At 42.7% G+C, this 16,812-nt stretch overlaps 1 protein-coding gene across 6 annotated transcripts in view; it reads left to right on the forward strand.

Annotated features, from left to right (window-relative positions):
- LOC117264743 (partitioning defective 3 homolog) overlaps positions 1-16,812 on the forward strand; it is a 424,452-nt gene that overhangs the window by 207,342 nt on the left and 200,298 nt on the right. For all 6 annotated transcript variants that reach the window (XM_033638949.2, XM_078162514.1, XM_033638950.2 and 3 more), the window contains 3 exons: positions 819-1,006; positions 9,594-9,733; positions 10,198-10,326. In XM_033638949.2, coding sequence (XP_033494840.2) covers positions 819-1,006; positions 9,594-9,733; positions 10,198-10,326 — 457 coding nt within the window. The remainder of the gene's footprint in view (positions 1-818; positions 1,007-9,593; positions 9,734-10,197; positions 10,327-16,812) is intronic.

A 16,812-nucleotide genomic window follows, 5' to 3' on the forward strand; every position in this document is an offset into this window, starting at 1 on the left:
CACAATAAAAGTAAGTAAAGCAGTTTCATAATAATTTCTACCTGAGACCTTCAAGTTCACGTCGCTGATCATCTTGTTAAAAGCCCATTTCATCTGCCGGTGCTTACTATTAATTTCTGTAATGTCTTTGGCCTGATTCCAGAGAGCTAAACATGTGGGTGTTCATCAAGTAGGTCCTTGTCTACAGGTTTATAGTCTTAATTACAGTTTTATAAATGCATAAATCCTCTATCTGTCATCTGGATGCAACATTGAGCCAATCTGTCACAGAGACAATCATTTACTGCTGAGACATCATTGTTGTGTGGGATACTTTACATCATAGCAACGTCACAGATAATGGTCATATACAAACAGCTCTTATTATTAGCTCAAAGTTAAGAGAAAAAAATACATTTTATTCCCTAAATAACAACCCTGACCCCACAAGCAGTTTGTAAACCAATAAATGATGAGACTGGACGAGTGCATTTTCACCAGCAGATCAATCTGTGGAGCAGGCAGGGTCAGGTCTAGATGTCTGTTGTCGTGAGAGGTTACTATCATTATTTTCAAAAGTTGTCCTGACACTTGGGTGCTTTATGTTTTACCAAAATACCATGATAAAGAACTTTGTTCTTGTTTGGGTTGTTGTTGGAATGTCGTTGATGCACATCATTTCTTGTTGACCTACAAGTTGTAAATAAAAGGATACAGAAAATACCAAAACAGCGCTCACTTGAAATGTCAAAGGAAATAAAGTTCTGCTTCCTTCCCACCACATTAAGTTTTTCTGCAGGTAAAAAACAAATCAAACCTTATATTTTCTTGCTCTGCAGCCACCAGGGACCCGTGGCAGGAAGCACCCCAGAGACAAGCCGACGGTACACCACGTTACCCCACACATTGGTCTCGAGGACCTCGTCGGCCCCCTCCCCCTCCCTGCAGCGCAGGATAAGCACAACCCCATCAAACAGCTCCTACCTGAAGAAGAATGGGCGTCGATTCAACATCCAGCTGAAGAAAGGTAAGAACCAGCAGACACATGCATGCTTGGATGAGAAGGTAAACATCTAACCACGCTAACCATTTGGTGTTTTCCTGACGCATTTGTGCAGTGTTTTGGCGCCAAGTGCAGAACACACATGGGAGGAGAGGCGCAAACAGGAAGGAGGCCGAGGAGTTGTTGATATTTTGGTGGGAATTGAGTCAAAATAGATGTCTCAGACCCAACGTCTGTTTCTAGTGCAGTGTCACTCCTCTGCCGCTTTGGTGGTTTTATCAACAAGAGCAAACCAAATATGTGGAGCAAATGCGCACCATGTGTCTGTGTGTGCAGCATCCAGACAATAATACGACTTCCTGGAGAAGCCAATTAGCTGAGCGAGTGGCATCATGCGTCATTGTGATTGGCACAGCTGTTTCAGAGCCATGAGACCAGTGATGTGACTGGCTGAGAATGTTTTAATTATTCAACTTAAACCAGCCATTGTCTCCCTTAAAATGGGGCCCGGGCAGACTGAGAGTGGTTTGAGTTTGTTTTACAGCCATGAGAAAATATGAACGTCTTCTGCCACCATTTCTGTCACTGCGTTCATTGACAAATTACATCCACTATCATCAGAGCGTCGTAGAGGCGTTCTGTGTAACAGATTATATTGCAAAGTGTGCAGGTTCTATTTAGCAGGCTGGTAGACTCTGTGAAAGCCAGAACCAGCAGCATTCTGCATTCTACTGCACTTAGAGGTCTTTTTAATGCACAAACATACAGTTATAATATTTTGATCATCACACCATAAAATCATTCATTCATCAAAGGGAGAGCAGATGCAAATAACACCTCTCTCTCTTTCTACTCCTGCCTTGTTCACCCATGTTCCACTCTGTCACAGCCCTTTACTCTTCATTGAGACAAAGGACATGTCGTGAATCAGTTTAACAAAAAGTGAGCTTTAATGCAGCTGATTAAAAACTTCCAGAGGAAGCAGGTAACTGGAAGTCCAAATGAACACAGAACCAAAACTAAACTGAAAACCCACCGGAAGAATATGATGAACTCAGGTAAAAAATCCAAACACAAGATCGCAGACAGGAAACCGAGCAGGGAACGACACCAAGAGCACAGGGGGGAGCACTGGAGTGGACGCAGGGATGAACGAAGGTCAAACTGACCAGGAACAAAGGGAAACACACAGGTATATATACAAGGACGAGACACAGCTGGAGTAGGAGGACACGGGCAACAGGAGGGAAATTGGGATTGGCTAACAACAAGGGTGTGGAGGGGAACACTGAGGTGTATCCTCGATCACTTGACCTGGAATTCAGTTGAGACTCGGCATCTTGTGAGACGTCTCAATTAGTTGGCTGCACTCGGAGGAGTCCAGGAGAAAGGAGGCTTTCAGAGAGGAGAAAAGTGAGGATACAAGAGTGCAGCCTTTGTAGAAGTCTTTTACCGACCGATATCAGTTATTGATTGAACAGCTGATCGCACTGATATGATACATCTCAACATCACTGGAGTTTCATACCAGAGTGAAGACAGATAACAGATTAAACTCAAGTGTATCACTGCCACGTTTTATATTTTATTTGTTTTCTGATTCATCAAGTTAAAAAAAAAATGTCGAAAATTTTTATCTTGACAATCTGTTATTTCCCTCATCAACTTTTATTATGGATACAATCAAAGTCAGAGAGTCTGTCAGTCAGTAGGAAACACCTTTACATCACCGACTGTCGTTTCTATTCAGTCACACTGAGGCTGATCATTCCTGAGCGTCAGGTTGATGAGTTACAGAATTTTAATTTTCCCTGAAACATTTGGCCTAATAAATCATTTCCAGTGTTCAAAGGCACCATGATCATATTCTGGGTTATTAAATAATAAACTCACAATCAGGATATCAATAAATACAGATGTTAGTAATTAATAAATCATATAAACACATTGTGTGACTGAGCAGGACACAGGACAGATTATAAATACAGAACGCAGGTTGTTCGTGTGCAGGTGATTGTTAGACAGAGACAGAGAGAAAACACTGCTGCTCTGCTACTGAGAACTGAATCTGTATCTTTAGCATTATATATGTATATATAACATTATGTGTGTGCAGACACAACTCCGTTAAAAGTTTCTATAGCTGTTAATAAAACCTCCTGACAGCTGATCCAGCTGTAATCAGCAGCCTCCATCATCACAAATAAACGTTGTTTCACGAGACGCTTTAGAGCAAAGACGTCTCATTTCTCTGAGGACATAATTTCACCTTTCTTCTCTCCTCGTGTCTCATCCTCGCATCTCTTCCCTGTGTGTCACAAGGGTGGAGCTAAGACATGAGGAAGAGACACAAGTGAGGGAAACATGGATGCGAGATCAGGTATTGGCCGAACACTAGGGTAGAGCAAACAAGACTAATACAGAACAGGTGTGAAGGAAAGGAACATGGAGGGACTAACGAGACAGGTGTGACAGAAAACAGGCGGGAAAACACATGAAGACAGGAAGTAAAACCAGACACGACACATGAGGAGAGAATCTACAAAATAAAACAGGAAGCAGATTAAACATGAAACAAGGAACACAAACAGGAACCTCCAAAACAAAGTCCATAGGATTACAGAATATAAACAAAAGGCCAGTACACAAAGGCGGTCTCATCACGTGTGCATCGATTTTCTCCAGAGTAAGTAGGTTGAGGGAGACGACCTTAAATCTCTCAGGAAATATTCACGAATCTCTGCCTGCCTTTGGCATTGTTGGAGTGAGCAGGCCAAAGCAAACACAGATCAACCGCTTCTTGAAAACAGAGGTTGCGGTTTGATGCACTCAGGCAACATCACCATGCTCTTGTGGTTGAAATATTAACATTCAGCAATCAGTCTGCTTCCAGCTGACATTGGTTTGTTTGTGGACTTGGACAGGTCTTTGATACTGGAGCAGCTGTATATCTTAGCCAACCATTGTGGTGACTTTACTGCCAGACTCCATCTCACTTTCATCGCTTCACTATCTTCATGTGAACTGACGAGCAGTTGCTTGTAAAATGAGCCAACGCTGATGTGACTCGCCTTCTCGTTGTCTCTCCTCTCTTTGCTCCTTTTTTTCTGTTTTAGGGAGCAGATGTTAAGTCAAAAGCTGGCACCGAGGCCGCAGCAGCGAGCTTCAGGGAATAGTACGGCGAGCGAGGGCAGCAGCGCAGGCTAAATGCAATGTGCTCAGGGGGAATGTAGTCACAAGCTGCTCTAATATGTTTGGCGAAGGTCCCCGAGCGCTGCCAGCAGAGTCTCAGAGTTCTTATACTGTGTGGGGCTGCAGTGCGAGTTATATTTATTTGTTTATAATGTGATAAAGTTCCTCTCCTTTTTTCTATACACAAGCCTCTCATTTTCGTGAAACCACACTGGGGCGATGCTGGTGGAGCTCCAGCAGCTCCAGATACTGATGCCAGTAGTGTAGTTTATTTTCACTAGCCACTTCATGGTCTAATTCAACAGCAGTCATAAATCTCAAAAGTATGCTCTGGCCCAAGTGACAGAAATGGTTTTTGAGATTATTGCTCATGATTTAAATGGGGCTTACCGGAATGGATGCGCCTCGCTTGTAAACTTCAAGCCATTCATGTTCTCTAAATGGAGATGAATTATTGTCCAAATGTTGTTGAACTGGAAATTTAACTGAGCACTAAAACCCGACAGAGTCGAGGCAAGTGTGCCCCCGAAATCCACTTTGACAGTTCCATTTGATTACCATCAGACTTTATCACTACTAATGTACTTTTAGAAAGGCTTCAGCAGTTTTGTTGTTGTCTCCTTGTAATTGTTGTGATTCGGACTAAGTGGGCCTGAGTTCCGAGTGGCGGGAGCAGATCTCGCTTGGCAAATTAACAAGAGTGCCTTAATCAAATACTGCAGTCGAAAAGGACATACGCAACCCATTAAGTCATTCTAATGTGCCTCAGCCTCTCCTCATGTTTGCTGTTTAATTGGCTTATTGGAGCCAGGATTCCAACTAATCCAGAAAGGATACAATTACTTTTATCCTGGTCTTCTATTACCCAAAATAAAGACGTCAGTGGTTAATTACTGCAGGCCTATTAGAGATGCATTCTCCTAATTGCCTGATTGGAGACCGTTAATGACGAGATCTTACAATGGGCAGGAGTTTGATTCTGCTCATTAGGCTGTGTGCAGGCCAGGGGAGAGGGAAGGCACCAGCAAGGGAGGGGGGTCACAGTTGGAAGGGGAACAAAGACAGAGATGGAGAGGATTTGAAAGTAGCACCATGATGTGTGGCTTATCCGGATCTGAAACTGAAGGATGGCGGTACAGTAGTGCTGGTGATGGGGTAATGATCGGCAAATTTTATTTAGGAATCTGTGTTAGAAATAAAATCTGTCTGTAAAGTTAATTTTGAGTATATCTGCTGCACTGAGTCGGGAACTGATTGCCATGGCAGCTACGTGACCTTGTATTAAAAGTTTGACACTCGCAGCGACGAACTCCGCAGATTTAACATTCAACATAAATGATAGCAGCTATTTCTGTCTGCTTAGTTATCATGCTGCATTGATGGGGAGATCACAGCACATCATTATCCTCAACAGCTCAACTTTTTGACTTTACGAGCAACCTCTTCATCACCTTCCCGCAAGTTTGTTTGTGTGTGTGCAGAAGCCACAAGAAAAGTTGTCACGCATGCTGCTCACTCTTTGTGTTCCTTGTTCATCAGCACCATCACTGTCAGTGAGACGACAGAGAGTTTGTCAGACTGCTAGAGAGACATACTGGGGAAAGTAGGTCATGATGAACCATCAGAGGTGTTGACAGCTATATGAAATGAGCAGCTACTTTGACATGAATACTAATCACTGTTGTTACCCTCAGAAAAGCCTCCACTGAAACCACATAACGCGTCTTTCCCACTTGACTGCTAGAAACGCCAGCGGCTAGGTTATGCATGGTGGAATGTATCTTTCTGAACACTGTTGGTAATGACTCATCTAATAGCATTATATAGCAGGGTTATTGAATTTTAAAATATGCTGTCAAAGAATAACCCGACAAATACAATTTATTTGGTTTTGCTCGTTCCTCAGCTGACATTTGGAACCATTACTTGCTTTTATTTGACAAATTCAGGTCCGGTCAGCAGAAAAGGTCAGGCCTGAGATCCTCGTATTTATCCGTTATTGTATTTGCCTACTCTCTACAGACTAGCAATTCATATTCATTTGATGAACCTTAAAGGTCAGTCTTAAAACCTAAAGCAAATATCTTTGCACAGCTGATAGCTCAAGTGTTTTCACAGGTGTAGCTGTTGAATTTAGTCTTACCACTCACTGCACTTCAAAAAGGAATGCAGCTCTTGCTCAGTGATACATCAGTAAGAAAATAATGAACACAAAATAAGCACAGCTTTCTGTGCTTCGCAGACTTCAGACTGTCTATATATCAAATAAGATTGCCTTGACTCAGACATGATTTAAACGTAGCTAAGCCTGTCATGATAATTATGTTATTGAATTACCATACGATAAAATGTTATACGATTTGTTCATACAGAATGTCATCAACATTTTAGCCAACAGAATAAATAGCAGGGTTTTCCTGACCATTACAAGACTTGGGTGCAATGATTCTCCCTTTTTTCCCCTTCGCCCCACCTTCTTGTGCAAGTCCAAAGAAAAATTTAAGCTGCAAACAGCGATGAACGGGCCCTCGCACCTTCACGCAACTCGGGGGTGCTGTCAGGACGCCGGCTGATGTGGCAGTTCATTTCTGTCAAAGTCAGACACTGCACGCAGGAGTGAGATGGCATATCCTTCATAACCTGGAATGGCCTACTTCACATTTTGTACCATTTCCTCTTTCCACTAGAGGGTGCTGGAGAACACACCAGTAATATGTCATGTTTTTGTACATTAGATATAGACCACAGCATTTAAATTTAAGGTAAATCAAAAGATCAGAGTCTGATAAGACTTACTTCCTGTCACCACAAGGTGGCGCTATGACTATCAGGAAATATGGTCATATAAATCTGTTCATACCAAGACTATTATGAATCATGTGAAGTTTGGTGGAGATCGGACCATTTACTGCAAAGTTCTACCAATTACGTGTCTCCTTAAAATTTAACACTCCGTAGCGGTTGTGCCATTCAACACTGGGCGGATGTTGTTATAACTTAAGATCACAACGTAGTCAGGCTCACATAAACTAAGTCTGAAGCCAATCTGATTAAATCTGTAGGACACGTTTGTCAAAACACAACACGTGGGAAACGCCAAAAATGACGATGAAATTCAAAATGGATGACTTCCTGTTGGGTTTAGGCAATGGGTCTTGATACAGGTATTCAACGTCTTTCATGCATGTCGGTGAAACATGCCGCAGGGGCTGCACTTTAAGGGGTGTGACCTAGCCATTTGCCCTACCCACCAATGACAGCCATATTACACGTAAATGTACATACAAATTTACAGTTCATGCAAAAATGGGCGCATTTCCAAGTAGGTTAATATCCCCAAAAAGGCGATTTACTTACTTAAACAACACTTCTAAGACGACACAGCGTAGCATACCGGTCGCCTTCATCTCCACTTTTGGCATGGAAGAGTCTCTTCAACCCCTGGCAACGAACCAAAATGGCTGACAAATGTCCTTTGTAGTTTACCCTCCAACAACTTCATCCTTCATTCTGTTAACCCACCAGCAAACCGCCAAGCTCCCAGGCCGCCCATCCTCGGGACCCAACTGCAGCACACCGACAATAATTTGGAAGTAACTGTGGTGTTAAATGGACTGCGTTTGTGTAGCGAGACCACAGCTTTTACACTACATGTCACATTCACCCATTCAGAGGCTGCCGTATATGGTGCCACCTGCTACTCAATAACCATTTACACACTCTCACACACCAATGTAACAGCCATCAGGAGCAGGTTGAGGTTTAGTATCTTCACCAAGGATACCTCGACATGCAGACTGGAGGAGTCCGGGATTGAACCGGTCTCCAATTTAGTGTTCGATCTGTTCTTCCTCCGAGCCACAGCTGCCCCACATTATTATTGTGTTCCAGGGGCTTCGCTAAGATAATCTTTTAGTCGCAGGAGACAGCACTTTATTTTGTTGGGGGCTTTTATTGGCCAAATTTTGTATTAAGTCTCAAAAGTAATTTTGGGCTACTCCTATTAAAGTACTGCATCATGCACTTTCTTTTATGAAACCGGTTATTATTACCTTTCTAAATCGTAGAATATTTTTTTCATATTGCAATACGAATGCCTGAATATTCTTAAAAAATTAAAGTTCATCACTCTTTGAAAAAGTACTTTCATTATTATGTTATTATATTAACATGATATCAGTGGCATCAGTGGTCTCAAAATGACAATAATATCAGTTATTGTAATTATCTCTGGGACAATAACAAAATTAGTCATCATGACAGGCCTAAACGCAGCCTCCTGACCTGCCGTTGTACCAATAAGCCTGAAGGGTTTTTTTTTTGGTTAAAACATCTGGCACATGGAACATGGATGATTTACAGAACAGCATTTTTGCTATTTAGGTGTAGTACAGTACGTTTAAGATGTTATTGAACGGCATTTTGATGCATTTTGCAATCCATAATCATTCACTTTTCTCTGCTTATTCTGGTCCCTAACCGGTCTTTAATCCGGTCAGAACTCCCGAGCGTGGCTTTAAAGTCCACATGCACTTAACATAAACACTCAATTTTGGTTCATAGCATTGACACTATATTTAGAGTTTGGGACGTGTTTTCATTTTGACTTCCTACAACATGTGAATGCGACACACCCTGATGGCAAACCAATAAAAAACGTCAGGTTGGAAGTAAGTCTGTTTGTATTAACTATAGGAGGCTCAGAACATGTTGGAAAACCATAATTTGATCCCTGCGTAGTGGTTTCTCATGTTACAGCGGCGTGTAATGAAAAGGATCTTTCAGAAATGGTTTCAAGAGTCTGGCCCATTTCTGAGAGACACAGTAAAAAGCAGTGTGATGGTTTGGCAAGACATTTAAACGTGCCTTTCTGACTTTTATTAGAAATAACTATAATGATATTCACAATATTTCCAGTAAAATGCACATATAGTAACAGAAAAATCAAATCATATTTCATTGTTTTTGTAGCTACAGTGTTGTATAGTGCATGTTTGTTGTCCGTCAGTGACTTTTTGGAATGAAAGCACGAAAATGAATGTGTACCTGGAGAAACAAATCTCTTGTTGTTGACATTTATGAACCCATATTGAGGTGCTAGAACACTTTACCAAACATAAACACATGCACATTATTTACTTCTTCCTCTTCAGCTTCCACAAGGCTGTAAATCAGTAATATCGCTGTTATATTTCTGTTGTAGCGCAGCACGAGAGCATGCAGGCTGGCAATCTTTCAATTTTATTTCCCAGGTTCGTGCACCTCCGCTGGCAAAATGTGCCTAATCTAGTGTCCTTGAGCAAGATGCTGAAATCTCAAGGACTTATGTTGTGTAGGAAGCTTCATAAATCTCTTTATTGGGCAGCAGGAAAACTAATCAGCAAATGATCACTTTACATTTGTTTTCCATTAATTGTAGGTCCAGAGGGTCTTGGGTTCAGCATCACGTCCAGGGACGTCCCCATCGGTGGCAGCGCTCCCATTTATGTCAAAAACATCCTTCCTCGAGGAGCCGCCATCCAAGATGGCCGATTGAAAGCTGGAGACCGGCTGCTGGAGGTGGGGCAACCTCCAACCATTATACAGTGTTCACACACAGAGATTGTATGTTATGTTAGAGACTAATTAGTCTTTCTCTGATATGGTTTTGTTCCAAATTTCAATCTTACAGAACCTTGTCAAAATGAGTCAAACAAGCTGCGTTCCCTATGGCTATAACAGTTCAGCTCCAGCTTTAAATTGCTGAGGAAAAGTGGTTAGATGGAACAATATTTTGATTATACTTCAATCAGACTGACATGAAAATCAGCCAGTGCTCACTTTAGGGGGAAATAACCCATGTTTAATTCCAGCTCCGACTGACTCAGTGGGTAATCTGCATAAAGGTTATGTGGAGGCCATAGATTCCTCCTCGTTAAAGTCAGAGAGCTCTTTGATTTTTGTTTTTCTGCTGAGCGTGTGTGTACTTTCCTCTTATGTATGTGCTTATCTGAGTATTTATCACACTGTGTGTGTGTGTGCAGGTTAGTGGAGTAGACCTGAGTGGTAAGAGCCAGGAGGAGGTGGTGGCCCTGCTCCGAGCCACGCCCATGGGAGGAACTGTGAACTTGTTGGTGATTCGCCAAGAGGACTCCCTGCTGCCCCGAGAAGTGGTCAGTATCCAGCCGACACCTCACTTCATACCCTACTGAGAAATAAGAACATCACTGCAGGAAATCCTACATTTTTAACAAGTGATGGCACCTTGTTATTCTCACTTTTAAACCCTTAAAAACAAATAATGGAAATAAGGAAAATTAGGAATTTCTCAGACCTGCAGTAGAAGAATGGGAGACTTACTTTGCTGGTGATTGTTTTGGTGTATATTACAATTATTATTGTTTACAGGGAATCAACCAAACTCCCACAGTCAATTTGGTTCAGCGCATCCCAGCTGACTCGATGAGCTCACTCTAGGAATATGGTAAAGAGCACTAAATGTGTTACATTCAGTGCAGCTGGGAAATGGATTTATCATGGTGGCTGCACTGATGTGCCTTTAACTGCTCCTCAAATCCATCAGCCTCTCTGATTGTCTATCTTTCCAGAGGCTCTCTGCACTGCAGTTTTTACATTATTGTGTCTGTTGCATAATTCTGTCAGTGTTGTATTCCTTAAAAGAGGTTAGTAGCTGCTTCCCTCTGAAGGATTTATACCTATAAGACGCTATTTTAAAGCTGCAACGGTGGCTTCGAAGTCTATATGTGCCTCAGTATTTACACAGCCACCCTCTTTTACCCCAATAGAATGAGAGCACACACACACTTTTTGTGCGGATGTGCATTGACATAGAAACACACACAGACTTATGGTGCACGAGCAGGCACAATCACCGTTTTTAGTATATGCACACACACACACACACATTCGCACACAAACAGGGACACTGACATGCACACATTGTTCATACGCACAAACACACTCTGGCACTCAGACACACAGCCTACATACAGGGTGACTTTGGCTGTCGTGCAACAGATGGCGGGGCTACTGCCCTCGTCCAGCCTGCGCTCAGTCGCTCTGACAGCAGGCTCGGGCGTCACAGCACCTTGGCAGTCCAGGGGCCCCCGATGCCAACCTCGCTCCTACCCGTAATACTCAGCCTGGCACCCGGGCTGTTAACCCCGCCATAGGAGCTGTTCAACCTGTAGAGTAATGGCCCTCTGAGACACATTTTATTCTGCTAATGTGCTGTTTCTCCAGAAATGCAGCACTCCCAGCTCCACTCTAATCGGTCTACAGCTTTACTTTAATTTTAACATTCATAAAATGGCAAATGGGCTCATATTTCATTCCTGCTTATATTAAAGGAGCCGTAAGACTTAAATTTAGGAAGCGTGCGCAATTGTAAAATGTGTCACTGATGTTAAAAGTTTAAAGGCAACATCGTATTGGCTGCTGCTGAGATCAAACCTCTGACCTTCAGGTTACTCAACAGGCACACTTAACTCCAACTGGAAGGATGCACCAAACTGATTCATACTGCCTGTCAGCAGCCTTGACAGCAGTTGAACGATGCTGCGAGGAGTGTTAAAAAATTCACGGCTGCCCTGGGCTGTCGACTCACGAGAGGCATGGAGTGAGAGTTTGATGGCTACGCTCTCTCAGCTCCTCAGGCATGACGCGATTAGAAAAAAGCCCATCAGTGGAAACACTGTCTAATAATCTCCCTCTGTTTTTGTCTTGTTTCCCTCCTTTGACCAACTTCTACACGCTGTGAGAGGCTGCTACTTAATATTTCATCACTTTCCACGGCAGATTAGCATTTTTGCTACTCTCTCCCATACTGTTCCTTTTTTCTCGTCCTCTCACACATTTCCCAGCAGTGCTTTCACAAATCTCAATAATCCCTACAAGTATGTTCATAAAAATCAGATAAGGAGGCCAAGGCTCTGCCGGTGACAGTTATTGCAAATAAAGCATGGAGAAAAAGCATGGTTGGTAATTGCCTCCCCTGTCACACACTCTGGATTGGACCGCGAGTGTGTATGTGTGCGGGCATGCATATATATACTACACACTCTAGTGCCAGGACGCACATAAACACACATGTATAGTCGATCACTTATGTGCTGTCATTCATGTAATTCCCTCAATGACAATGTGATGATGTTTTAAACTGTAGCGTGAGTGACATGCCAGAGAACCGCAGGCGTCTGTCAAAGACATATAGTCCTCCACACCCCCCCACACACACACACATACAGCTGTATAGATGAAAATAGAGAGGAGCCAGTTTTTTGTCTACTTGACATTTGCCTGCTGATGTTTAATGCCAGCGCCAAAAATCCCTCCACATCTCCTTTTGTTTAGATGTTTTATTGTATGCCAGGCGGGTGTTCTGCACGCGCCCCCAGTGGAATTAATTTACCCTCCCAGCATGTTTGCATTGCGTCTTTAATTACCACGGTTGGGTGTATTTTGACATGCTATCAGTAGCAATAGCAGTGGCTCTCAATAGCTTTCAATAAATATGTACTTGCTGCGGAGAGAAAAGGTTAAATAGCTATAGAGCAGAGCGGGGTGTCGTCTCTGTGATTTCCCCATCTTTGTCTGTCTCTCCCCTTATACTCCGAGGATATCAATAGACATTTTCAGACAGATACAGTATGTTGTATCAGCGAAGCAGAGCAGCTTTAACCTTTACCAAACACTGGACTCATCACTAATAAGCTTGCCCTTTTATACCTTCTTTTTCACTCTTAAACCTTTACCATCCATGATAACACAGTCATTTATAAAGTTGTGTTTTACAAGTTTTGCTCTATAGGACAAAGCCTGTGACTTTCAGGTTAGAAGGCATTCATTGAAAGAGGAGGGGAAGACGAGCAGAGACAGTCAGACAGAGTTCTCTCTAAAAGCTCAGCCTGAACCCTGAAGACACAGCAGGAGACGCTGATCAATGGCTGTGTGAACAAAGTCACTTTATGCTGTGTTATTCGTTCGCTTGACAGCTCTGGGAGTTAGAATGAGTGGTTTTCAGGGAGCTGAGGGGAGAAAGTCAGAAGGATTGCCGCCCCCTACGGGTTTGGAGGTTAATTCATCACTTGTGTCATTGGAGGGGGCTGTTATGAGTAGGAGGAAAGACTTGTGTGAGACATATCTCAGTGACAACCCTGAATATGCATGTGTATTAGTAGTGACTCAGTGATTTGTGATCTTTAGATAACTTTTTCCTGTCCGCACACCCTTGTCATGACTGATTGTCATTGGAGAAAGAGTTTATCTGACGTAAAGAGACGAAGGCATTGGGTGACACTGGTGGAAAGAAACAGGAAATTTAAATGATAATGATCGAAAAGTAATCATTGAATCGTAGATGGATTGGAGTTAGGTTCAAAGTGAATGTAGTTTGATCCTGTCACAGTTCTCCCTTCTGTCACTTAGTCTGACCAAGCAACACATTCTCACTCCGACCTCGTCACATGTCGACATTTTGGTCATGGACTTTCCACGTCCACATACGATGTGCAAGGTACCCTGGGTGAATCGGTTGATGACGTTCTGGGACACTGTGTCAAGTTCTTTTCTTTCAAGATACTTACTTATATTCTGTTTTCACTGGAAATACAGTCTCTTTCAAAATAAACGCACTACATCGATACAACACCACAATTTGACGTATTTTTTCCTTAAACAACAAACATACATGGTTGGGATTAGGCAACAATAGCACATGATTAGGTCTAGGAAAAAAAGAACAGGGTTTGGCTTCAGAACCTTACAAGACGCGAACATTGCTCTCTCAGGTGAAAGTTGGTGTTGGACCCATCCACCACCCTTCCTGTCCGCCCCAATCCGACTTTCACTGCCTTACCATTCGTCCTTGTCCCACTGTGTTTCTCCCTGACGCAGCTGGGCACCATGAAACTATAACGGCAACCGGCAGCATTATCATGTTGACGATAAAGGACGCCTTTTTTCATTGGTTTCTGACACTGCAAGTCACTGCCCAAGCACTGGATTTCAACGACTTCGGAGTGAAAACTGGCTTGACCAAGCAGCAACCCCAGGACTGAAAATGTGGAAGTGCCAAACCTGCAGCTCCTCTAATGGCCACTTGAGGCTGACTTCAAGAGGAAGTCAATCCTCACAGACCCCCATGTTAGAATGCTCAACTTTACAGCAGATACGAACATGTTTACAGCCTGGTACAAAAAACAGTTTTGGTCTTTATAGTTAATTTCAACATTCACAACAACTGTATGTGGGATGAATTGTTATATGACTTAAAGTTAATTATAATTAAGCAGGTGGCCGCTTTGAGTGACAGGTGGATGCCGTTGATTGACAAGCAGCTACCATGGCAGCAATATTGATTAGGTAATGTAGCCATGGCTTAATCCCAGATTCACAGAGTATAGGTGTAGCCGTAGCTGTTGCTATCGCACTGTATTGTTCAGTTAATGAAAGTTAATTGTAACATTTTGGTTGCCTAAAAAAGTCTTGTTCAGCGTTTGGTTGCGCCAAAAGACCCTCTAAGGAGTCGGATGTTCAGTGTTACCTGTTAAGTACATTTAGTTTTAATGTCTTTCGATTGTGAAAAATGATCAGTTTTACATTTAACCATAGCTGTAAATGCGCCATACTAACTAAGCTAGCAGTGAGCGTCAGAGTTAGCACCACCTTCTTGTCCAAATATGGTCGCGTCTGGCTCCAAAAATCTAAGACGATAAACTTGAGGCTTCAAAACAGGAGTCTACAAACCAAAGGGGGACAGCCTGGTAGCTACATCCACTTCTTTTATACAGTCTATGAGTCTGACACCAGCCACCATGCTCCTCTGTCTCCCTCCACATTATCCATGATCTCAGGTGCAATCACCTGCCTGGTAACAGTGACCACAGCAAGGCTCAGCAGTAAAGTTGTATTATGAAACAACCCTAGACACACCAACAAACACACTCACCACTGGCAGTCCCACATGGAGGCAAGAAAGGCACATTTAAGCACATTTATACACACATATACACTGCACACTTCCCACGCATAGCCAGTGGATGTTATTTATTGTTGGCATTTATCTCCCAGCGTGCAGCACTGTTTGCGTTTACAGCTGCAAGCGACACCGAGCCTTCAGTCCACATTGCCCAGCTTTGTGGAGATTGTTTTCCAGCCCCCGTTTTTTTTTCCCTCCTGTAATAACCAAGTCAAATGTCATGCTTCGCTGTGCAACAAGAAACGGTAACAGTCAAAAGTATGAGGAATCATTCCTGCCTCCTCTTAAAGATGTCCATCCACACCCCACTGCCAGTGACAGAGCTCCACATTAATTCACCTGTTGTGGTGGTGTTTAGAGCAGACACAGCAGAAACAAAGGCAGAGGAGCCTAATCTGTGATGACCAGTTTATTACATAAACAGTGAGTTGTTGCAAATGGTACAGGCCTGCCAGTGACAAATCATTTTAATTCATTCCTAACCCCTCGCTACAGTGGAAGTGAATTAGCCTGTTGGTGTAGCTGCTGTGTCAGCACCACTGCTGTGTTCTCAACTCCTTGTCTTACACACAAGCACACACATACATACACTTATTCATCCCCTAAACATTTTTATAACAACACCACAAATGCTAAAGCACTCTATGTAAAGCCTTACACACAATATGGGTTTGATTAGTCACATACGCTTGAGAGCCATAATAACGTTGTCCATCCCTGCCCTTACATCATTCCATGACCCTGGATGAGCCGTATTTTTTACTTCCAATAGGACTATGGACCGTGGAGAACAAATGGGCTTGTGAAGCTGCTGTTCTAACACTGTGGACCACATAAGAGCAATTAAACAGTACATTAAAATCCCCTCTTTACGATCATATCACACTTGTCACTGATCCATTAGTAGCTATATCTGCCAAGCAATGAGAATCTTAATTGCACAATTAATTCCGGCCTCTGATTGATGTGACCGCCAAATTTATGGTTCGTGCGAATGCTAGGGTACTGCAGTAGACAAATGCGTGACAGTATTGCTGACAATTATAGCAGACTAATGGCCTGTTTCATAAGTGCCAACACATAGTGGCCTGGTTTAAAGTCCTTCCTGCCATGTTTTTACCACTGGACTGTGATTGAGGTATTCAGGAGTACTCCATTTGTCGAACTATTTTTTCAGCTGAAATAATCCTATTTATAAAAGTCTCTGAGGTCATTATGTACAGTTGAAATAAAAGCACTGGTTCCCTGACATGGAACAAGCTCACCATTGTTTTTCTCTTTCAAGTCAAGGCAATCATCGTCAGTGTTGCATTGCTTTGCACAATTATTCACAGCAGATGATATCTTTGTTCCTTTCTCTTAATCATTCGTCTAACAGTGTTACACAGCTGGCTTTTGTTGTGGTGCCCGCAGTACAGTGAGGTTTCCACTCATGACTCCCTTGTATTAAAGTTGGAAGACAAGAACAGACTTATGAAGCCGTATTGATTTGCTCACTGCCGAGATCCATTTACCGAGTCGGTAGAGGGGGAAATGAATTGATACAAGGCAAACAAAACGCGATCCCCTGTCTTCAGAGGCAACTAAATGATACACAGATCTGTTGAGCTGGAGCCAAGTTTGCCCCTCCTCACTCTTTCATTTACTCCTAAGCATAGAA

Source organism: Epinephelus lanceolatus, chromosome 20 (assembly GCF_041903045.1).
Source record: "Epinephelus lanceolatus isolate andai-2023 chromosome 20, ASM4190304v1, whole genome shotgun sequence".
Taxonomy (NCBI): Eukaryota; Metazoa; Chordata; class Actinopteri; order Perciformes; family Serranidae; genus Epinephelus; species Epinephelus lanceolatus.